Raw genomic sequence first — 25,329 nt, 5'->3', positions numbered from 1 at the left:
AATCAAACAATTTATCAGCTTTCTTTCCAAAGCCACATTCCAGTAAAGGGGAAGAGAAGCTCCACACTACAGATGTTGGAGCTTTGGCTTTTTAGTTGGATCTCTATTTGTTGATGCTACTGATTGGCTAATATTGCACTGCCAGGTAAAGCAGTTGGTCACTCAAACAGGTCACAGGTAATTTCTGCAGCCTTTCTGGCTCATGTACCCATACTGGACATTTGTAGGGTGGCAGCCTGGTCATCAGACTATATGTTTCTGTTTCACAAGGCCGTCTCTTGTTAATCTAGAAATGATTCCAGACTTCGATGAGTGGTCCTACAGTCTCTGTTCAGTTAGAGTCACCTCCAGTTTGAACTGCTTGTGAGTCAACTACAATGGAATGGACATGTGCAATCCCTCAAAGAAAAAAAAATGGTTATTTTCCTTTCCATAACTGTTGTTCTTTTAGATATGTTGCACTTGTCCATCCATGACCCACCCTCCTTCCCCTCACTGAATCTTTCTGGTAGGAAGGAACTGAGGGGGTAGGGGACAGGGGCAGCATGGCTGCGTGTAGTAGTGCAAGTCACCGGAGGGCACTTGCGCTGCCCCAGCGAGTACTGCTGAGGGAAAAATCTCCAACAGCTGTGCCTGAGTTGTGCACACGCCTGAAGTGGAGTGGACAAGTGCAACACATCTGGAAGTACAACAGTCACGGAAAGGTAGGTACTGTAACTGTTGTTATTCCTAGGCAGTCTGAAACAGCAAAGATTTGTTTGTTAAAATCCTTGTACTGAAATCACTGTACATATGGGGACATCAGTTTATCTCTTTTGAAACCTCAGTAGTTTACTATCAGCAAGGCTAAAATTTGGCTGACTATATGTTGTCCCTTTTGAGGTTTAAATGTAGTTGACCTCATGTAAAATGTAATGTTCTTTGTATGATCTGAGTTCCGAAATTTAATTTAAAACTTTTTTTGTTCCCAAAAAATGTGCGGTGCATCAGGCTTAAAACTTTTACAGAAGTTGATTCCCTTAGAAATCTACATAAGTAGAGTAGTAGTTTGTCATGGGGTGGTGTGTATAGATGGTTTAGGAAGTATCTGGACAGCATTACTGCTCCTGCTAGTGTATTTGTAGAGGATGAGACTAGAAATCAACACAGAAGATATAATAGCTATCTCCCACCCACCTTCCTGCCCTCCTGCTTCTGCTGGGTGAAATAGGCAGTCATGGGGATACCGGTTGTAATACAAAAAACTATAAGCTGTGGTAGCTAGAAAGGATGTTTTCAGGTGTTGAACGCCACGCAATTTTATCCCCCAAATTACTAAAACTTGAGGTCTGGAGAAACGAGAAATGTTAGGCCAGATATTAATAATTGTCTCAATGCCAGTTCAGGGATATGACTCATACTATTTTAGATTTTTACCAGGCTGTAAGGGACATCACAATTAAAGACAAGCACAGACTGTGACTGTTTTATTACGAAAGAAAGAGAAAGAAAGGAAGACAATAATTGAACAAAATGAAACAAAAACAGAGCACAAGCAATAAATAATGGTTACTTCCACTACAGACTCTTCTGTACGTCTCTCTGTGGAGATCTGTCAACAGAGATTACGCCTCAAGAGAAGATATGCTCTGGTGGGCACAATCTTCTCTAGTTGAGATAAGAGCAAAGTACATTATTCCCAAAATCAGCAGAGTCCTGTATTAGTTGATCATGAATAAATAAAACATATTATAGAAACTTTGTTTGAAAGGTTGGCGAATCTTATTTGGTTTAGCATGGATAATCTACACAGTTTATAAATGGGCAAATGTAAGTGATTTTAACTAAATTCTGTGAAACTGAAGGTTTTAATTCTTACTGAAAAGAAGCCATTTAAGGACCAGTCTTGAGGCAGGCAAATTAAATATTAAGAATTTTACCTTCAAATTAAATCCCACTATTCATTTGTTTACCAAGATTAGCACGTCTCCTCCCCAGGAGTACATAGTCTAAATAATATGGTTTTTAACAGGAGAAGCTGGGAATACCTTAAATTACAGTAGCACTTCAGTATTCCATTAAAATTAACAAGAAATATTAAATATTAAATCTACTCTCTAGACAGTGCTTTTGCAAACTTCCTCTTGCAAGTGATGCTGAAGTTTCAGTAATGGAGTCATGGTGAAGAAGTGCTGGGTTTGGAAGGTGGTGTTGATTCAATGTAGTGGCTTTCTTTCTTTCTGTCTTGTTGCTGCTGTTTGCTTGCTTATCGAGGGGTTGTCTTGAAGATGTGATGAGATGAACAGGGTGTGCCAAGATGAGTGCTGTGAGTTTAAGTGTGTGTAAGAGTGTGTGACTTTATAATGGTTCAAGAGCGGTATAAGTGTAAATGTAATATGATTAGGGATTAAAAAATAAAAACCTATAACCTGAGGAGTGCATGTCTCAATTGAGAGGAATTTATACTTTTTCCACAGTCTCACTGAAGGAGAAAGGCACATATTTCAAGAGGTCCAGTAAATTAATATACCAGCTTCTGTCACCTTTCATTTGTTTGTCCGCTTCAGGGGATAGTCTTGGTGGCTTATGAATCTTCAGCTTATGAATATGCGATCTCCTAATGCATTGTAATTGTAATTCAGTCAACTTCAGGATTATATTGCCTTTGTCTTTTTGGTGGGAATTTCTTAGAACATCTTTGAAGATAAAGTTTTTACTCTGTTCAGTTTATTTTCTGAGAGATCCCTTTGGTTCTTTTAGGGTGTAATATGAGTTGAAATTCAAGTGAGCCCAAATGCTCCTATGTCCTATAAAAAGATCTTTCAGCTCTTAAAATGGTCTGTTTAAACGTAAGTGATTCTTAAAGAGCGTCTTTGAACTTAACTTGTCATCAGAGAATGTGTTGTCTCTTCTTACCAATCTAATCTTGGTGGGGGGGATTTTTATCTCTTCTTGAGTTTGGTAAAGAAGTTGCTTAAAAGTTGACAGATAACTAGTTAATTCTCCAATTCATATAAGTATTTCATATTCACATGGCTTCTTACATTATTATTCAGTTATAACATCAAACATAAAGTGTATTAATATTCAGATACTGATATCAGGGTGTTATTATATGAAGACTTGCATTTGAAGTAGAACCCCAGGGTTACAAACACTTCAGGAATGGAGGTTGTTCATAACTCTGAAATGTTTGTAACTGAGAACAAACGTTATGGTTGTTCTTTCAAAAATTTACAACTGAACATTGACTTAATACTTAATATAGCTTTGAAACTTTACTGTGCAGAAGAAAATGCTGATTTTAACCATCTTAATTTAAATGAAACAAGTACAGAAATGGTTTCCTTACCTTGTCAAATATTTTTTTCAACTTTCCCTTTGTTTTTTTAGTAGTTTACATTTAACATAGTACTGTACTGTACAGTATTTGCTTTTTCCTTTTCCTTTTTCTTTTCCTTTTGCTTTGCTTTGCTGCTTGATTGTATACCTCCAGTTCCAAATCAGGTGTATGGTTGACTGGTAAGTTTGTAACTCTCATATTCATAACTCTGAGGTTCTACTGTAGGTACAAAATATTCACAGATATACATCTCAGAAGAAGCTTTTGCCATCTGAAGCATTTGAGGGAAAACAAAGGCTTTCATTTGCGTGTTGAAGGAACCAATATATTCTGCAAAATACTTCCCATCAATAAATGTTTTCCTTAACTTTTGAAGAATGAAGACTTCAGGATGTTTATTAAATAAATCAGTTTCAACAAGGATATTTCTAAAATTCTTTGTGTGGATTTAAACTAAAGATTTTCTTTGCAAAGGCGGGGGGGGGGGGGGGCGTGATTTAGGTTATGGCTCTGAAAACACATCCTAAGGATCTCTCCTCTTTTGAATATCCTAAATAAAGAACATCCCCACATTCTTTTACACAGCCAGCCTCTCTCTAAAACATAAACATCTTAAAAAGTTTATTTTCTTGAGATAAGTCATGTCTGTACTACATTGATGTCTTGCACAAGGGGGAGGTGTTCTGTTCTGTGAGATGACACGGTTTCTAGATTTACCACCTTCCATTTGTATATGTTTGTAATTAAAGACTCCTATCAAATATTCTATCAAAGAACAAGTTGGAATAACTTGCTCAAATGCCTCAAATTTTTGTGTATGCCCTGAAATTAAAATGTACACATTAAACTGCCTTTGTAGCAGTGTCAGGCTGGCCATATCTCCCTTGTTTACTATGTTTTTAAAGATGTCACTGGTTCACAAAAAGAGATTTCTTAGGAGTTTCCTTAATTAGCTTGACATTTTCATTTAATTAAATAAGTAATCAAAAGAAAGTATGTGAGCTATCATATTCCACTAGTATTATATATGTAAAAATAATTTTATCTTTGTAAATTCAGTAAAATCAAATGAGTTTGTAATAACCTATAATTAGAAGAATAAATTATAATACTATTTTTATCAGTATTAACATCTTTCTGTACATGTTAAATGGTGTTAAACAGTAACTTGGAATGTCTTTCTGTAAAATACATTAGTCTCCCTGCTCCCCCACCGTGGCCAGACTGACCTCTATAACTTATTGTGACAATCCACTAGACTTAATAACATATTCTACAAGTGTGTGTGGGGAGAGAAGGGGAGGGCAGGGTGTGAAAAGTAGTTTTCAGCTGTGAGACCAACTTGTGTTGCAAAACAACTGGTATGGTAACCTTTCTTTAATAAATCAAAAAAATATACAGGAAAGAGAACAGATTTATACTTTTTAGCTTTATTTTTAAAAAAACATTTATTTTTGTAAACATTGGAAAAAAGTTAGAAATTTCACATTGCAAAATAATGTCAGTTGTTTACATGAAAACAATAAGGAGGAGCAGAAGTGCTATAAAATGGTAAGTGTTTTATAATATACATGAGATAACTTGAGGGTGTCTGCACACCGATTTTATTCAGAATTCTTTAGGCTTTTATTCAAGAGACATTGCCACTGCTAGTTTCCATGAATGCTTCCTCCAGATTGTTCTAGATAAAGTTGTTGCTATCCTCAATGGTATTAACTATGGTTGTCTGAATTTTGGAAAGGGTATATGATAACTAGTTCAAATCCCAACTCCCAAAAATGTATTTGCACACTTACCCCATTTCCAGTACCCTATGTTTTTATTTCACTACTTTTCTTACCACTGTGCCAGTGTATTTTATCACTTCTTGATAGGTGCATGGCTTCGTTTGGTGGTAATCATGGTTTGTTTCATAGACTTGTTTCCAGTGGTGGAAGAACATAATGCCTCTGATATTTGCAGGATAATTCTTTTGATTAAATGAGCAGATGTCCATATATCCACTCTAGTCATTCTCTTGATTAAAAACATATAAGACAGCAGTCTTCTATCAGTGACTGTGGTCTCCCTTTGTTGGATACCACAAGGAAGACTAAAGTGAATCTTCTTTAAAGTGTCTATTAATTGTTGATCTTCACTCTTGAGCTGTATTTCCATTATTTGACTTGGTAGCTTGAATTTAATAGTTATATCCATGCTTTTTCTGCAATGCATTTGAGAAGTTAGCCTAAAAAAAGCATAAATTTATGAATAAAACTAGTGGATTGTCTGACATTTCTGCATCTACTTAACCTGACATTTTTCCTAATAGTGCTCGGGTTTATTTAAATCAAACAAACAAAACTCAGAAAACATTTTTCCTTATTCAGCTGTTTAAAATGTGTTAATTGTTTTTAGCAGATGGTCTTGACAACAGTCAACTTTAATTTTGAAATTTTAAATGGAAAAATATTACCTACATTTTTTAAAGTTAGATTCCTAGACTGACACATAGAAAGGAGCACACTTTTTTTTTATTTTAATCAGAAATAAAAAACATAAAATTATCTTTTTTTTTATTTCACTATCTCATACTGGCAAAGTATAAATTTAAATATTCACTTACCATAAGATTAATAGTAGACTGGAATGAGACATTTCTGATGAGGATAATGAAAATCTTTTGCTTGCCTTAATGCTTTGCCTCTTTGTGCTTTCCTCCAAAATGAAATAGTCTGTTTACGTGTGCTTGTTTTATTGGCTTAGACTTGGAGGTCGGATTTCCCCAAAAGCCTATTTGAGAATGGAAACCAAAACTGAAACTTTACAAGTTTAAACTGCACTGGGTTAATCTTATCAATTTCTGCTGTCAGCACAGAAATGAAAAATTGTTGAAAAGTATAATTTTAGTTTTAAGATGCCTTTTTTTAAATTTGTGTTGATAAAGCACCAAAACAGTGTAGACCAGATGAGTGGCCACATAGAAATATAGCAGTGAAGTATTTTCAAAATCAGCTATTGATTTGTATCAAAAGAATGTTTAGACAAAACTGTGAATGGTTAAAGAAATCCAAAATGAACTTCTTCAAATAATAATATCTGTCTTTCATTTGACAAATTTACTTTTAATTATTTTACAATAAATTCTCATTTGGAATAACTCTAGATAGGTTAGCAACATATGCATTTATATCTGCTTTAGAGGGCTTTTTTTCATTATCCAGTAGATATTCTCAAAGATATCTAAACAGTAAGTATCTGGGATTAGGTTTTCTTCAATTCCCTATGCAATTATTTAAGTCCTCCTACCTCATAGAATAACAAGGTAGGAAAACAAGCAAAATATTCCTAAAATGCCCTCCCTATTAGGCTATATTTTACCTTAATCTAGTGTAACTAAAACATCATTTGTTATAGGGACCTATTTATAAAACGTTTTTTCTTGTCCCATTTAGTTAAAAATAGGCTCTGGTGTACCTTTGCCACAAAGCAAAAGAAAAAGCAAAGCCAAGAAGTACTAGTTACTTAATGTCTACAGTTAAACCCAACTGTTCAAGCAGTTCCATGCAGATATCTGTGCCAAACATCAGTGGGTCTCTGCACAGGTGGTAGGGTCCAGCTGCATGGAGCTCCTGTCACTGCTGGCAGTCTTTTTAAATTTTAGTCTAAGTAAATTTTACTCAAGCTGTGATGTCTCATGTTTCTTAAAGAAAATACATTGATATAATAAAAGCAATTTTAATATAGAGGCCAAAAAGTTGTGCAATAGGACTATCACTTCATTTAGATGATTGTTTTATAAATGTGCCTACATTATTAATTATTATGATTTATTTGTATTACATTTACACCTATAGATCTCAGCTGAGATCAGGGTACCAGTGCTAGGTATTATACAAACATATTAAGAAATAGTCCCTGACCCCAAAGAGCTCATAATCTAAGTAGAGGTGACAAAGAATGAAAGGGGAAACACTCACAAAGTACAGCAGAAATCTGTTTAATCTAATTGGGGCCAGGGCCAGATCAGATCATCAAAAATTCAGATAATCCAGAGAATGGAAAAAGTGCAAGGCAGCAGCTCTATCTAGCAGCCAACAGAGATATTGCGTGCTTCTGGACCTGTGCACGCCGGTTTTTCAGTTAATACGAAGAGCTGGATAACGAAGTGTTGGATAAACTGGGTTCTACTGTCGTAAAGTGAATTGTCCAGGGTCACATAATGGTTTAATGTCTGGGCCAGGAATAAACCATATCTCCTGATCCCTAGTTTAGCATCCTGACCACTAGACTACACTACCCCCTTAATAAATTTGTAGTTCTGCTATAAACCTATTTGAGTGAGATAGTGGGCATAAATGTATCATTATATCCTCCTACCTATTCATTTATTGGGTCCTCTGGAAAATGACAGTCTTAGGAGGGTTAATGTTTACTTGCTATTGTTTTATTAGTTAAAACCTGTTTCAATGTTTGAAACCATTACATTAATACTGTTTAAGCTAAAAAAAAAAAAATTAATAGTCTCAAGAGAAACTATTCACTAGTAAAGAAATTACCCTTTGGGAATGAACTTTCCCATACCTTTTCTTTTTCATTTTCATTTTCCATAATAAATTCACTTTAAAAGTTTGTTATAATACTGTTATGCCATTGTTTTATTTTGTTTTCTTATCTGAACAAACAAGGAAGGAGGGAAGCATGTTTCAGCATAAAGAACTTTTGAGAGTTGGTATAGGAAATGAAGGGTGCTTCGTTAACTCAAAAATGGTCTATTTTTAAAATCTCAAGTTAGCTGTACCCTTCACGCCATAACAAATGTTTGATTAGTCATATCCGGAAGCATTAACCTCTTAATAGTCGACGTTAGAGTTTCCCAATATGACTCATTCTGTGTGATTGTGTCCAAATATTTGTTGTTCAGCTCACCATGTGTTTTTTTTGTATGCAATTTTATTGTATTTTAAGTCCATATTAGGTCACAGCTTTGTTTCTTTTTGTGTCCTTACTGCTTTATTTTGTAATTTCATTTCTAAATTTTAGAGGATGTTAACCATTCCTTTTTGCCAACTTGCTGCATCATAATTGCCTTTTGCAATCAACAGTATCGTGGATATATCGAAAATAGATTTTGTGGTTTGAGAAAACAAAGTCTTTAATTGCAAATAAAACTGGTAATTTTTGGTGACTTTTAAAGTACTTAAAACGTTACAGTGAAGAAAATTCCATATTTACAATTTACACATAATCAAAGTGGTCTGCCTTTTGCTAGCACCATGTTGCTTGCCTTTTACTCTCCCTCCTGGGCTTTTCTGAAGAAAAGGCTGTCAGTCATGCCCCTTCGAAACATTTGAGGAATGTATGAAATCACCAAACTTTTTTTTCCATTTAAGATTTTAACCCATATCTTCAGAAGTGGAAGGTAGAGTATTACCTTATACAGCCATATATTTCTGCACTTACTGTCCGTCCTAACCATTTAGCAATTTTCTTACTGAATTGCTGGTGTTAATATTCTCAATTTTTCCATTTTGGAGAATATGAAGATGGTGATCTATCATCTTGGATAAACCGAGAGAGATTCCAAGCGTATCTTAATGTAGATGGGTTTACACTCTATGAACTTGGAGATACAGGTAAGAAGCTCCCACCTTCAAGTTATTTACAATATTTACTGAAGCCACAAAGAAAATGGAATAAAAATTATTTTTAAGCCTCCAAAAGAAATTACATTCAGATTTAAGGCTCATACTTCCCAGTTGATTCTTACTACACTAAAAATCTCACGTGGACCTCAGTACACATACTTTAATACCTAATCACAATTGGGCGGAGTTAAATCAAATTTCATCTGTCTAGAAAGATCATAGAAAGCATGCATGATTCCTGACTAAACTCTGCAGGAAATCTGGATGTGTTGTTCTTTATTTTAGGAAAACCTTCTGCATTTAGGGACTGACCCAAACCCACTGAAGTCAGTGTAAGTCTTTCCGTTGTCTTTAATGGACTTTGGATGAAGCCCTTATTTTTAGCTCCAAAATACACACAGTATAGTGTTGCCAATTCTGTACTGTTCAGCGAAACTGAGTAGACTACAAGGTTGAGATTAGACTAAACTATGTTTCATTGGTGTTGTGTAGATTACCTTCCAAGAGCCTCGTGAACATGTATGTATGTATGTATGTATGAGAGTTTTGTAATGTATGTTTAAGGAGCATTGCAAACCTAGTTTGGCTCAATTGTATTGAATTGTTTGGGGGTTGGATAGGAGAAAAAATAATGGATATTCATGATGGTACTTCTTTTAAATCAAAATTTATTTGGTTTGTGGAATTTCAGTTGAGAAGAATAATCTGTTATCCTATACACCTGAGAGGTACAGGATTACAGCTAGTGTTTAAAATAGATACATGAGTGTAGTTTAACATCTACGGTGTAAATTTTCAGAGGTAACTAGATACCAAACTTAAGATGGCTTGAAGGAGCCTGATTTTCGGAAAGTGCTTAGTCACTCTCTGAAAACCAACCCCTTTTTAAGATCTCTCAAGTTGGATGTCCAAAATTGCTATCTACCTCTGAAAATGTAGGCCTTTATAGACCAAAACACTGACTTTTTTCAAATTCAAGAAAGTAAAATGTCCACTAATTTAGATCATTATGAACGTGTATAGCAGTTTCTGTCTTATAAATAGAAATGTATAAAAGTGCTGGAACATCTTTTAATTATAGTTTCAGTTCCATCATCAGTATTAGCAAATCCTGTTAGTTATAACAGTGATTATTTTGCGAAATAGCAAGAGACATTAGTTGATTCTGTCAATGCGATAAAGAATACATATCTTCAAGTTGTGTCCAATATCATTATGAAGGAATATCTTGCCCACAATGAGACTTGTGAATTCATCCACGTTTCTCTAGAAATCTCAAAAGCACTTGAGAGAAGTGTCTCTAATAAAGAGGCATTGAGATGTTAATATGTTAAGGTCTAAAGGGAACAAGGACAAGTGAGTTTGTGGTGGGAGCATGGAAGGTGATGGGAGAAAGTCCCCACCCCCATCACATTTTTAGTCCTTCTCCCAACCTCAAAGAAATCCCTCTGCAACTGCACCATGGAGAAGTGGAATGGGGAGGAGCTGTGGAAGTTGCATTATCTCTTTTCTGATTCTCGAACCCTTCAAGGATTCCCTGAACAGGAGAATATTGACATTGTCAATATTATCCATCTTATGTGTGTTCTCCCCCTACATGAATCTCCTTGCCTGGGGTGCAGTTCAGGGGCAGCAGCAATCAGTAGGGAGGTATTGGAGCCTTGGAGGCTGGGGATGATAAGTAGCACTATGTTGTTTGCCTAGATCTTGAGATTTTAGGTGGCCAATTCACTGCTCATTCCACTGTGGGAAAACTCAACTTTCCTAACACGGGGGGAGGAGTGATTTGAAAAAAATTCAGTCAAAACTTGAGGCATTTCTTACTCCCTGTGCTGAGTTTGCCCGACATAGGAGATAATTTGACCTAAATATAAACGATTGAAAGGTGCTTCAAAACTTCACGAACTAAACCAAGCAAAGACCAGTAAATTCAGAATTTTTGTCTCCATTACATTCTACATGGTTATTCAATAAGTCTGTGCACAGGGTGATTTGAAAGTGAAGTTCTTCTAACAGTGGACTACAAACCATATAAGAAGCTATTTTTCTGACCTGGTGGCACAGCCAAGAATTCAAATAAAATTCTAACATTTCTTCATGTAAGTTGTAAAGAATAATACACAAAGTTTTTAATTAAACAAATCAAGTCACAACAGTGATTAATGAGTTGATACAAATAACGTTTTGAACTTTTAAAACGACAGAGCTCTGGTGGTTGTGAACAGAGAGACTGGAACAAACTTGATTTCCCCTCTTTATATTTTCCAATAGTCATGCTAATCTGGCATTCAGTCACGTTTCATTTATTTTCAATAGATTAGTACAAACTGATGTATGTAATCAGATGTTTGTATAGCTTCTTTAGGACAGTTGAGAAGGGCTCTTTGTACACCCCAAGATTTGGGTAATTGTTTTCAAAACTGAATGGTTCTATGATCTGAGAGTTGGAGAATGGGAGGTGGTAGTGATCTCAACTTCCCAGACAAAATAATAAGATTCCCTTGCAAGAGTAATATGGTGAATTTAGATATCTTATTCTGTATTTTAGGAAAACTTGTGGCGATTGCGATTATTGATGACAAAAACTCTTCAGCTGAACATACCAGGTACAGTATTATTGACATTCACTGTGAAAAGTAAAGAATTTGTGCTGGTTTGGATATTGGAATGTCATCAAGATTTATCTTTACTAGTTTACCTCATATCGGAAAGGAATATTCAAATTCTTGAAGCTGTTTTAAATGTTCACAAAGTGAGAGTTGAACTGAAAAGCACTGATATTTGCACATTTTCTGAGAGTGCTAGACTTAACGAAGACCTGATTCTGTAGACCTTAGTGAGTGGCCCCACTAAGGCATATATGACTACTTGATGATTAAGGGCTACAGGAAGTACCATAATTAAAAGGGTTAATTGTGCATTCATTTACATAGATTTGAAATGCAAATATAGGATTTTTCAGGTGCAATTGCAGGTGAAAATTGGGCCTTTTATAAGAAGTATCTTGACAGAACATTGATTATTATTGCATAACTATAGGTAGGGCCAGTCAGAGTCCAGGATCCTGTGATCTTCCTGCAAATAGGATGTGTAGCTTTTAAGATCATTGTATTAAATTAAATTTTAAATATTTAAAAGTTAGAAAAGAAAGCTAGAGGTCAGCCAATTATGAGGTTACTTTTGATTTAAAAAAAATGTTGTTAAAGATTGATCTTCAACTCTGTACTGTCAGTCACATATTTAAAAAGACATCATCAGTAAGTTTAGTCATTTGTACCATTAGAATAAAGTGTTGGGTATCCATTTGAAGGAATGCCTTTTATCCAGCTGGATACTAATTTGCTAAGGAAATTGAGGACACATAACCCTCTAGGCAACCATGACTTTTTCAGGAGACACTCATTTATTAAAAATGATTATGTTCTTAAGTTCTTTTTGTGCTAATTTGTACCATTTACTGGGATTTTCTTGGAGGTTGGTATGGTACATTTGCTGGTGGCAGTAGAGATGATTTAATTATGTCTGGTCCAATGAAGATAGCATTTTAACAGGTACTTTATTCATTTTGTGAGGAAGGTGAGTTTTCTTAGTGAGAAAGGGGAATCACTGTTTTCCATTGCTGAGTAGATAGCATTCACTCCTTATTCAAAGAGCCAAATGATTATTTATTTGAACCTTGTAAATCCAAAGTTGACTCTATTATAGTTGTAACAGTTTTTTTTTTTTAAATAGGCTAAAGTCTGTTATTCAAGAAGTCGCTAAAGATTACAGAGACCATTTTCACAGGTATGTGTATGTGGTACTATGGTAGCATAGCTTTTATTCCCTGCCCTATATACCTGTCATTTAATGTAGCGTTTCTCACCTTTTGAGGTTGGCAGTCCCTTATTTGAAGTAAAAAAGTTTATGATCTTACATTTACAATAAAGTATCAATGATAACAAGGATAAGCCTGTGTAATTTATTTGTTTATGTCTTTGAGAGATTGACAGAATACTTCACCTTGAAGAGTAAAGGTGTGTGAGGTGTAAGGGAGTGAGATTTTCTTTGCTTTAGATTGTAATTTCCCTAATTGCATTTTGTAACCCCCTGTTTGAGAAATACTGATTTAATGGATTGTTCATCATTGCATTCTCATTTCAGGAATGCAAACTGTGCAACATAACTGTTACGAACTGTAATGTTTTCGTGGCAATACTTTCACCATAATTAACCTATTAGTTTGCCAAAATCAAGTATGATTCTTGTTGTCAGTCAACTGAAACTTAAAGTTTGAGATCTTTTTAAAAATCCTTAAGAAAAAAAAGACCTCCTTGCAAACATTCATTTATAAATAAATTGTTTTTTAGTTACTGAATTCGATTGCTACACTTTTTCTCCCTATCTGATCTTCCTGCTGTGTTCCAGGGGTGTCTATGTAATCCAGAAAAAAAAAGAATGTGCTTGTTCACTTCTGTTCTTTTCTCCCATTGCAGACTTAATTTTTTTTTAAGCCAGGTGAACATGTAGTAAGTGTATCAGACCAAAAAATAAGGTACAAAGAGTAGCGTCTGAGAATGGTGGGCTGTTTTGTAAGTTTGGAGGTTAGTCATAAGAACGGCCATACTGGATCAGACCAAAGATTCATCTAGCCCAGTATCCTGTCTTCTGACAGTTGCCAAAGCCAGGTGTCCCAGAGGGAATGAACAAAACAGGTAATCATCAAGTGATCCATCCCCTGGAGCCCATTCCCAGCTTCTGGCAAACAGAGGCTAGGGACACCGTCCCTGCCCATTTTGGCTAATAGCCATCGATAGACCTATCCTCCATGAATGTATCTAGTTTTTTGAACCCTGTTATAGTCTTGGCCTTTACAACATTCTCTGGCAAGGAGTTCCACAGGTTGACTGTGCATTGTGTGAAAAAATACTTCCTTTTGTTTGTTTTAAACCTGCTGCCTATTAACTTCATTTGGTGATCCCTAGGTTCTTGTACTTTGAGAAGGAAAAAATGACACTTCTTTATTTACTTTCACCACACCAGTCATGATTTTATAGACCTCTATTATATTTCCTCCTCCTTAATCATCTTTTTTCCAAGCTGAAAAGTTCCAGTCTTATTAATCTCTCCTCCTATGGCAGCCAATCCATACTTTTACATCTTTATAGTAATACATGAATGTGAAGACTGTAGCAGTTGCTGCTGCCCTACGTAGTTTTTCCGTTTTATTAGAGAAATATTGTAGGAAGAATATTTTTGACTGTCTATAATTTTCATTTCTTTAATGTACAATTGATTGGGCTTTACTTCTTGTTTCTTTGTATCTTCCATAGGAACTTCCAATTTGGCCATATGGACGGTAACGACTATATTAATAGCTTACTAATGGAGTAAGTAAATTCTGACTTGAATATTCTCCCTGATCTGTGGTTGTACCAATTGTGCTACTGGTTTGAAGAAGCGCTCTGTTGATGCCGCTTCTGCGCTCCTTAGTCACTCAAACTATCAGACTAAAAAGATTTGAAGAAATTTATTTTCTCCCATGTATTTATAACTTTACTTACTAGAAGAGAAGCATCAACCTTTTTCTCTTGGCCAACTTGTAGTCTTGAATTCCAAATCCTCTTCTGTCTGTTGTACTACAAGTACATAAGGTTTTAGTTTTACTATAGATATTTAAGTAGCAAATATACCATTAGGACAGTGCTGCCTGGTGAGGCTTACTTTTTAAAAATCATTTCGTTGTACTACTACAAATTTTATTAGAAGTTAACATATTTCCCAAATGTTATGTGGTTTAAAAGAAACAGTGAAATAATAGAAATAATTCAAGTCATTTACAAGAAAGATAGCTAAATTGACATTATTTATTTATGTTCATTGGTCATTTCATAAGACGGTATATGTATGAGTGCGAATTTATGGATTTTTTCTCTCTGCGCTAATGCACTTTTTATGGTTGTTGCTTTCTTTGGGTGACTTGAATTTCATGTTTGTCTCTGTTCTGGAAAAGAAGTGACTAGCAAAATAAAATGATTGTATATCATTGCCTGAAATGTGGGACATATGGTTAGCCAAGGCTCCATTTTTAGACTTAAGGCTAATTTAGGATTATGGAGTTGGAGCACCCTGAATTCTCAGTGGAGCCCCAGTGGAGATTACAGCTGCTTTGCGTCAAGGCATATTGGTATCCTGGTGAAGATTCCATCAACCTCAAGAACCTCAGCCAAGGTAGACCCTTGATGAATTTGGCACAGTTCTGATAAATTGTGCCTTTTACATAATTCAGACTACAGCTGCTTTTTTTAAAAAAAAAAAAGTATGTCAGTGGTGTGGGGCAAGAGACGTAAATCTGAGTTTAAATAACAACCAGCATTATAGGAGTTAGTGATTTGAGATAAAATGAAATATTACGTAGCAGGTTTAAATTAGTGGGATATAATAAATATTTGATATATATAAATATTCACTATTTGAATTCAGGAATTAAAATTATTGCAGTTTTTCTGCTGTCCACCCTTACAACTCTCCTTACTGTGGTCCTGATTTATTTATTTATTATTGGGGTAAAAGAATATTACGGCGGGAGGGATTGACATGCGGTGTCTAGGGCAGGAGGGGCAGTTGTGTTGGGCAAGCATAAACTGACTACATCACACACTTCTTCCTGGGAGTGTTCCCTCCCAAGTGTATGAAGGAGGAAGGAAGGTCAGTCGGCTTCAGCAGCTATCAACCTCTCTCTGCTCCCCTGAATGTTCTTTTCAAGTATCTGTATTATTTGGTTGAGTGTTAGTGTCTAGTGCTGTCCTGAGACAGGTTCATGTGTAATTGTGCCTCCCAATCTCTAGGGACATCTGATCTTTCTTTCTTCCTAGGTATTTCCAGGGGAGGGAGTAGCAGGTGCATGTCCCATGTTCGTGCAGAATTTAGGGATGCCCTCTGACTTCCACTAGCTGTGGAAAACCATGACAGGGCTCCCTCACCCCACAGTGGCAGTCACCACGCTACTTTCTGATGGCCACCCTTTGCTGCTGTTGATTGTGTGTCTTGCGGGCTCTCCTTCACAGTTTTCTCTTTGTTTGTGGACCCGCCCCCCCATGACTTTTAGTGCACCTTTCCCTCCCTCTACCCCCATAACACTAAAAATAACCAGCACTTTTTTTGTTACTCTAATAATGGGTAATTAATCAAGGCCCTCACTTTTGCAGTCGAGGATGGGGGAAGTTAATTGCAACTGTCCTGTAAAAGTGTCCTATTTGTATAAGTTCCAGTGTATGGAAAGTTATGACCAAACTACGTTTGAGACTTTATTTACACCAAAGTATGTATTTCAAAGTTGTGACTCTCCACCATAAACAACAGTGTTTTTCTACATTATATAAGTGATAGAGATAGAATATTTGTTTTGTATATACTGACACTTTAAAAACTGGCACCAAAGCACTTTACTTTTTTACTTGTGGTTCAGTCTGTTTTCCACCAGATGGCAGCAACTGAAAGTCAGTAGAACAATGTAAAAATGTAAGATACTACTTTCTGGTACAAGTAACCTGCTGTTTTATACTACTGTAGAAGCATTTAGAAACATCTTTACATTCTTCACAAAGGATCACGCTTAAACAACTTTTTTTTCTGGTGGGGTAAGAGATTGTTATAGTATTTTTATGCTTGATGTTAGGATTAAGTGTATCAACTGGAATTGCAACTATGATAGTTATGGAGTTATACTGTTTAGCAGTCTGTCTCCTTTAAAAGATGGATAGATTGATTTTTGTCAGAATCTTACCAACTTGGGACAATCTTTTTTTTTTAAAGTAGGAAGAATAATTCTTACTGTGCTGATTGTGGGTGTTCAACACCTTTGAGAGTTTCCATTGATTTCAGTGGGAGCTCTAAGTGCTCAACAACACTGAAAGTCAAAACATCTTTTAGAGTACCTTTTTTTTTTAATTGCTCAGCATTTGGCAAAATGGGAGCCTATCTGGTTATTTATATATTTGTATACTTTTATATAATATAAAATGTAGTTTTTTTTATATTTTTAGTCCCTAGACTGCTTATATGCTGCAGAGGTATCTCAGTCAGTCCTATACTACTACACTGAAATGGCTTAATATTAATTGCTTCCCCACACCCTGGCTAACTAACCACAACGTCATGATTTAAAGGAAGTGTAATCCAGTTCTTCTGCCAGCATGTTGTTTGACGCATCAGGTTCTGGAATAGAGAAGTACTAAAGCAAGGAAAAATTGGAAAGGGTTTATTAGGAGGTCTTAAAAACCTGATGGAGCAGGGGAGCAATAGATAACTCTTAAAAAAAATTGTTATTCTCCTTCCCTCCCACCCCCCACAAAGGTGGGGGTGGGGAAGTGGGGTGGGTATAAGAATATTAGGTTTTTCTTCCAGCTTATTTTCCTGATCAGGACAGACTTTTGTAGATTTTCAAAAGACAAAATAAAGGGGAGTGCTGGTAAAATAAATAAATAAATCAAGTTAAATGGAAAATTTAATGTTCCTAGTCTAAAGTACAATTTTAAACTTCAGTGTAACAGCAGCAAGAGTTGTCACTGTTGTGTGAGTAGAAAATGGATTTTCTTGTTTTTATTCTGTTTTTGTTTTTTTTTTCACAATTCTTTGTGTGGGGATAATTTGCAATTTGGCACCCTACACAACTAACTACACTATATTTTGTTGCTTGGCTCCTGTTGCATGCACCTCTTGCTACAGTTATCCACTGGGTACTCCTTTTGTTTAACAGGAATCTCTGGGGAAAGCCATACTTAGAAATTATCATGTGCTGCAAGCAGCAGAGCTCTCCAAGAGTTGAAATATTTCAAATTCCTGCTATATATGTCTTTGGCATATTTGTAACAGGTTTTAGCTTTTTAGCATATCACAACACTTTACACTTGAAAGTTGGAAGAGCATGGACACATGCCATATGCCTTCTGTGGTATTCAGTTTGCTGGCCATCCAGAAAATTCCACTGTTTTAGCGTTGAACTTTTAAACTTCTAGTTAACATTTTTGATTAACCTCCAAAATTTTATAATTTTTCTACTGTCATGCCCAAAACAGTCATATGTCAAAATGTAAATTTATAATATTCAGGGAATCTCTTAATATTGGAGAGAATTTATAATTGCTTCCTTCCTAGTTTTTTTAAAGGAAATTATTGAATTAGCATTTTCTCTTTTAACTAATTTTTTAGTCTAATTGTGAAGTCACTAATTACAACTCCATATTGAAGGTTGACCTCATCATTGTTAAAGCAGAATATGTCCCAAGTGTGTGGAATGTGTGACAGTCAGCTATGCCAACCTGTTGATACAAGGAGCATCTGAGGTAGCCGTTAAAATTTTGTGCCACAGTATGAGTTTGATGAAATTGGAATAGGTATTGCTTTTCAGAGTCTCTTGGAGGTCGGAGTGAAAGCCTTATAACATGAGAGAGTGTTATTGACAGTGTTTATAGTCAATGTAAAAGTGGCAAGGAAGTAGGAGACTTTTTCCTTCACTTGTGTTTTTTTTGCTTTTCAAGTTTTGAGTTGAGGTGTGTTTTGATGTAACTGTAAATATCTCTAATTAAAGATTCTGTGTATTTGTTAAATCATAATGACAAAGAAACATGAATAGTTTGAAGCCTTTAACAGGCATCTGTAGCTCATCTCTTGTGTCTAGATTAACTATAATTACATTGTTGATATATGACATTTTAAGAAGTTTAACACCGCTCCTACTCTCCTGGTCAAGCAAAAGCTCAGGCATTGGGCTTAAATTGTGTGCCCCAGTTAGAGAACACTTAGTCATGCATATAGTTAAGTGCCTTTTCGAATTGGGGCCATAATGCTTTTGAAACACAAGGCTGTCTGCTATATGAGAGCTCAACTAATTGGTTATGTCTGCTGTAGCGTTTGGCAGAATATCTACTGCTTAACTGGAGGTTGCATGTACACAAGTTTGTCCTAAACTCATGAGGTACATAAGTATTGAAACACACATCAGATCTGTGGAATTAAAAGTAAGCTTTTCCCCCTTTTGTTTATATTGTATGTATTTGCTTCAAAAATCTGACTTTTCCAGTATGGCATTCACTGAGTCAGGTCATGCGTGCAGCATAAGAACACACATAGAATAGCATAGCCTTCAATAGCCTCATCAAAATATTGATGCTAAGGAGTACGTTATTTTTAAATTGGGTCAGTGAAAGAACTCCTTTCACCTGTACCATAAAGATAGTGGGGTGGGTGGTTTTTTTTTTTTTTTTTTGTATGAATGACTTGAGGTGGGTATCTCAAGATGGGCACATAAAATTTACTTTCCTTTTGTCTGTATTGTTCTTTAGCAGAACATTTAATATTGCATTTCCTGTTAAACGCTCTGAAAATTCTTAGTTTATATTGTTTCTTTGAGTTTCTTATCTGTTTGACTTTAACATTTTCAGTGACTTGACAATCCCCACTGTTGTCGTATTGAACACTTCCAACCAACAGTATTTTCTACCAGATAGACGCATTGAGAGTCCTGAAGACCTGGTTCAGTTCATTAATAACATCTTAGATGGTACAGCCGAAGTAAGTCTCCCACTTTGATCTGAATTTTTTTAAATCAACTATTAGCTTTTATTCCCTGGACAGTTAAAAGCGGAAAACTTCATTTGGCCACTTTTCGTAGTAATATAGATAAGTGTACATTATCTGTCTGGTTCTCTTTAATGTATTCTCAGTATATATCCATATTCCTAAATTGTGCATGTGTCCTTGGCACTGCTTTGGATACCCCTGAAAAAGCAGTTACTGTTAGATTTACATATATTCCCTCTCAGATCTAAACTTTAGGCATATGTTTATTTAATAAGCTGTGTCCACTACTCCTCTCTAGGTCATCCTTACTTTTCTGTGTTGTGTTTACTTAGAATTGTAGTTTCATGTTTTCTATTTTGGAATGTGTAGTTCTTAGACTCCACTCCCATGGAAAATTTCAATTTTGTGTAAACTGTATTTTCCATGAGAAAATCATTCCAACAGAAAATTTCTGACCAGCTCTAATTACAAGCCCTATCTTGGTAGCTATCAGATGTTGAGTTCAGGAGAGTAGACTGTCAATCTCTATTTAAATAGCTGTCATCAGACGCAACTTTTTCAGTGTTTGTTAATGTTAGTCTCCACTCTTGTGAAATTCACTGACAATACTCAGAGGAAGAAGAGGTTGCTTCTTAGACTGCTACACGTAGATTCATGCTCTCTACCTTCCTTTCCACTTCAGAGTTTCTTTTGCAAACTGAGATAGTGGAAGGAACCAGGGAGTGGAGTCTGGGCATCACAACTTCTTATAACATTATTCTCAAGGTTTAAATCCTTGAGGAAGCATGCATATGGCCTATAAGCATGAACAATTATCAGTCTTCCAGAGGGCGAATGAACAGGTGAGTGGCTCTATATTGATAAGCTAGTTGAACTGGTAAGTAATCAATATCACTATGTGGTAGAGGAGATGGTGAAGAATACCAGTACTGCTGCAGCAGTTGACTCTTTTCATTCACAAGAACATTTTGCTTCAACTGAACAGGGAGTGTCAGTTTTTCAAGAGATTATTGAAACATCTACTTTTGGAAGAACTTGAAAAATGACTAAGCATCATGAGGTACATGAATGTCAACCCCTAATAGCTATTCTTTTCCAAGGGAAAAACAGGTACTGGTAAAGCCTTTTGGAGTGACTAAAGGCTGCATAAATTAGGGAGGCAAATGAAACATAAAATGTGAATTTATTATAAAATTTAACTGAACATCACTAATTATTTTGATATCTGTTTCCTTTTGAAATTTCAGGCACAAGGTGGTGATGGGTTTCTGCAACGAATCAAGAGAATAATTTATGATGCCAAGTCTACTGTAGTGGTAAGTAAAACCCAACATGCAGTTGGAATGCAAAGTAGAATAGCATCATATTCAAGGTCAAAAAGACTTCTATACCTTTTCAAAAAAAGATTAAAAAATGGCTTTACTCAAAAGTCACTGAATATATTCCCAGTAATTACATTCTGAATTTAAAAAAAAAATACCTTCAAATGATTGAAGAATATTCTACAAATTGTTTTGAAATATATTTTACAGAGTACTGAAATGTTGAATTTTTGGTGTCAGAAATATGATGGACAGTTTCCTTTTTATTTCTTGTCAATTAAAGTGAATAAGGTCAAGTTAAAAGACATATCACAGGAGGATTCAAAAGCTATTCAAAAGCTTTGCTTCTGACATTTCTGGAACCTATTTACTGACAGTTATGGAACCTACCTACACTGAAAAATGTTACTGTCAGTCCATTCAGTTAAGGTATAATACTACACTTAGTGAAGTTTTAAAGGTGTATTTTAGGTTACTAGTCTTATTTTTTGCTTAGAAAAAGTCCGGATGTGATACTGAGTATCTGTTGTGTAAATGTATGGATGTTGGGAGAGGTTTCCCTTCTTTTTATGGGTCAATTAAGGTTAAGACCTTTGTGGAAAGATTTGGATAAAACCATTTTCCCACCCCACTGCAGACAAGCAAGAAAATCTTATAATAAATTACACACACAAAATGACATTAAAAGAATGTGTAAAGGTTGCAAAGTCAAGCCCTCAAAAGTTAGGAAATGCCGATATTAAAGTTGCCTGTGAGACATTAATTCATCCGCCTTATGCGTACACCTCAGGATACTGTCTTTAATAACATGATCACATACTATTTTTTTCCAGAGGAACCCTCATTCAGTGTACAGCATGGACTGTGCTCATTTAATTAGCAGTTATTCAGTATTTTGTTTTTTTCCTGTTTAATGTGCCCCCCCCCCCCCCCGAGCCATATTTACTGCATATTATTTGCACCCTGCCTGAAGACAAATTATTAATTTTTATAGGCTTTTATGTGGTTCTCATGACTACAGTTTGAGTGCTTCACAAACTTTAGTTACTCTGTCTTCACAACACCCCTGTGAGATACTCTTAGACTTTAAGACAAGAAGGGAAGATCATAATCATTGTCTGACTTCCTGTACATCATCTGACTCAGCCACCCACTGCTGTAATAGACCATAACCACTGAGTTATTATTATCTTTAAATCACTATTTAAAGACTTCAAATTACAGAGAATCCACCATTTACTCTAGTGACCTTTGCTCCATGCTGCAGACGAAAGCAAAAACCCCACAGGGTCTCTGCCAATCTGACCTGCGGGGAAGGGGAGGATTCCTTCCCGACCCCAAATATGGTAATCAGTTAAACCCTGAGCATATCAGCAAGATCCACCAGCCAGACACCTGTGAAAGAATTCGTGGTAGTAATTCAGAGCCGTCCATTAGTGTCCCATATCTGGCTGTTGGACATATTTACTAACGGCCTCAGATGGGCCACTTTTTATTGTAGGCAGTTTCATCATACAAATCTGTCCATAAACTTATCAAGCTCAGTCTTGAAGCCACTTAGGCTTTTTGCCCCTTCCCCTGCTCCCCTTTGAATGCTGTTCCAGAACTTCACTCCTCTGATGGTTAGAAACCTTCATCTAATTTCAAGCCTAAACTTATTGATGGCCATTTTATATCCATTTGTTCTTGTTCCAACATTGGCTCTTAACCTATATAACTCCTCTCACCATTTTACAGATGGGGGGCTGAGGCACAGAGACATTAAGGTCAAAACTATCCACTAGGTTAGAGTGCCTGATTTAAGACATCTGGGACCTGATTTTCAGAGTATTTAAAATTATATAGCACTTCATATGTTCAGAATACGGCTCCCAACAAGTTCAGTTGCAGCTGAGAGTGCTCTGCACTTTTTCAAATCATACCAAACATCTCAAGTCAGATATTCCTACAATAAGAAATGCTCAATTAGTGCCCACCCATGAAAGGTTGGTTTAAATTACTTGCCTAGCATAAAATAAGAAGTCTGTGTCAGAGGCAGGGATAGAATCCAGTTTTCAAAAGCAACATTCAACGGTCTAAACCATGAGACCATCCTTTTTCTTCCTTCTGTCCCCTGCCTCATTTACTGCATAACTTCCAGCATTGGAAAAACAAAGTGGGAGCATGCTCAAGCATGCTTAGTGAGGATGGAATCTTTGAGATTTTAGTTGTTAAACTCTAGCAAGTCTCTACTGAGCTTGTACTAACTGAGGTAAGCTTACAACTTGGCCAAATGCAGACAAATTTTCCTGGGAATGTTAAAAGGCCATCTCTGCACAAAGGCTATGAAGCCTGGGGCACTAGAGCTTTCCAAAGAAAAGATTGTCAGAATTCTTTTAACATATAAAAATGTTACTTTCCCTAGAAACTCATTCTCAGAAATGTCTGAACTGTTTTGGATAAAATTTATATATCTATATCTCTCTTTATATATGATGTATACATTTTCAATGCCAAGTGTCTGTAAGTAAGTAATATATAAAAATCAGCCTAAAGCCAGCCTAAACCTGGCTTTGAAAATTTCAGCCCCAAACAGTTACAGTTTGGCAAAGTACTTAAAGACAGGGTCATTTAATGGGAAGTGTCAGGCAACTTTAGTATTAGGTTCTATGCTGGCACATTCCAAACTTCAGTGTGTTTTTAAAGTCTCAGTTTCTCATGCCTCTTTTCAAATTACAAAATACATAGTTGTCATACTACTTTTCAGCTTCCTAGTGAAACCATTTCTCTTCAGGTTCAAAGATTTTCATAAGTTAAAAACAGCATTGGCATAATGGCTCTTGCACCTTTTCCAAGAAAACTGATTTAATCTATTAGGGTGTTCAGAAATAAATATAGTGAAACTTGTAAGAAATGCTGTAAGGTATCTTAAATATCCCCTAAAGTGCTTTTGACTTCAATTATATTTCAACAGTCTGTATTCAAGAGTTCTCCACTTCTGGGCTGCTTTCTCTTTGGTCTGCCACTGGGTGTCATTAGCCTCATGTGTTATGGGATCTGCACAGCTGATACCGATGGAGGTGTAGAGGAAAATGAGACATCTAAAAAGGAAACTGGAGATAGGGAACTTACAGATGAAGGCAGTGAGGAAGAACAAGAGCAGGAAAACAAAGAAAAATCTGCAGAACTTTCAGATGGAGAACATGGACAGAAACATATATTTGATAAGAAAAAAGACTAAGTTGCCTAGTTTAAAGAATTCTGTAGAATTTCCAAATAGCCTTATTTATTGAAGTGAGTCATTTATTGATGATCTTCACAGAAGAGGACCTTTTGTCTGTATTTTGCTAGTTTTGACTTGCATGTATTCAGATCTTCTTCTCAAATACGGTCGGGGGAAGGGTGGGGACCCAAATGCTTTCTTAATTATTTTTGATTAACATTTTATTATTCTGACTATTGTCTTTGAAGATTAATATTCCTAAACTGTTTGTTCACAGGCAACAATCAGGTAAAATATGCTACATGTGATAATCTAATAATGTTGTGGCCGACACACATCAGGATCATCTTTTTATGGGAACAGAAGTGGAAAAGTTGCAGGAAAGCTTAGAATGAAATATGTAAATTTTACAGACCCTTTGAAATTGTGATGGCTAAAGATGGCTTGAGCTTTCCATAAAAACACTCTTACTTTAGCTACTGCACCTTATTTTGAAAGAAATACCTTTTGTACGTTTTAAAGTTAAAGATAATTTGTTGTTATTTACAGAAGTGCTTTGTTATATGACAGTACTAAAATCAATTACTGGCAGTTTTCCACAGAAGTTGTGTTAAATGCAAGACCTAAGAGAGAGTTATTTATTAAAATAGTTCCTTACTAACTAATATTTTAAACAAGTAAAAATTGTTTGGGGATTGCATTGTAAAGAAGTTTTGTCATGGGAATGCTAGTCCTTGATTGGGCTTTACAAGTAAAACTTATTAATTTTTTCCTAGTGTAAATTATTTACAGATTCTGAAAAATCTGGGTGCAGCTTGATGGTGGAAGAATAAATATAAGCATCCACAGTCGGCTAATCCTCTCATACAGATCTGTAAGGACAGGCTTTAACCAAATACCTTTTTCAAAGCTTTTTTTGAATGTTTTATGATTCACATTAATCTTAGGTTTCAGAGTAGCAGCCGTGTTAGTCTGTATTCGCAAAAAGAAAAGGAGTATTTGTGGCACCTTAGAGACTAACAAATTTATTTGAGCATAAGCTTTCGTGAGCTACAGCTCACTTCATCGGATGCATTCAGTCCAGCATCCGATGAAGTGAGCTGTAGCTCACGAAAGCTTATGCTCAGATAAATTTGTTAGTCTCTCAGGTGCCACAAGTACTCCTTTTCTTTTTATTAATCTTAGGCTATGTCTACACTGGCAGAGTTTTTTCGCCAAGAGCTTAAAGAAAACCGCTGTTGTGTTCACATTGTCTTCCACTGGCGGGATAGCATGCTCACACTTGCGGCACTTGCA

General features: G+C 35.8%; 1 protein-coding gene across 3 annotated transcripts in view; it reads left to right on the top strand.

The window, feature by feature from the left end:
• The window catches only part of TMX3 (thioredoxin related transmembrane protein 3), a 60,826-nt gene extending 36,023 nt beyond the window's left edge, over window positions 1–24,803 (top strand). For 2 of the 3 annotated variants that reach the window (XM_073331708.2, XM_073331709.2), the window contains exons 10-16: window positions 8,839–8,937; window positions 11,498–11,555; window positions 12,682–12,735; window positions 14,262–14,318; window positions 19,371–19,500; window positions 20,757–20,825; window positions 23,785–24,803. In XM_073331708.2, the coding sequence (XP_073187809.1) occupies window positions 8,839–8,937; window positions 11,498–11,555; window positions 12,682–12,735; window positions 14,262–14,318; window positions 19,371–19,500; window positions 20,757–20,825; window positions 23,785–24,051 (734 nt within the window). In that variant the 3' untranslated portion in view covers window positions 24,052–24,803. Of the gene's footprint in view, window positions 1–8,838; window positions 8,938–11,497; window positions 11,556–12,681; window positions 12,736–14,261; window positions 14,319–19,370; window positions 19,501–20,756; window positions 20,826–21,114; window positions 21,491–23,784 lie in introns of those variants that run through there. The other variant, XM_073331710.2, reaches the window with a different exon arrangement.
• The last annotated feature ends 526 nt before the right edge of the window (window positions 24,804–25,329 follow it).

This window comes from Lepidochelys kempii, chromosome 2, assembly GCF_965140285.1.
Source record: "Lepidochelys kempii isolate rLepKem1 chromosome 2, rLepKem1.hap1, whole genome shotgun sequence".
Lineage (NCBI taxonomy): Eukaryota > Metazoa > Chordata > Testudines > Cheloniidae > Lepidochelys > Lepidochelys kempii.
The sequence above is the reverse complement of the archived record's forward strand: the minus strand, read 5'-3'. Positions and strand labels throughout refer to the sequence as shown.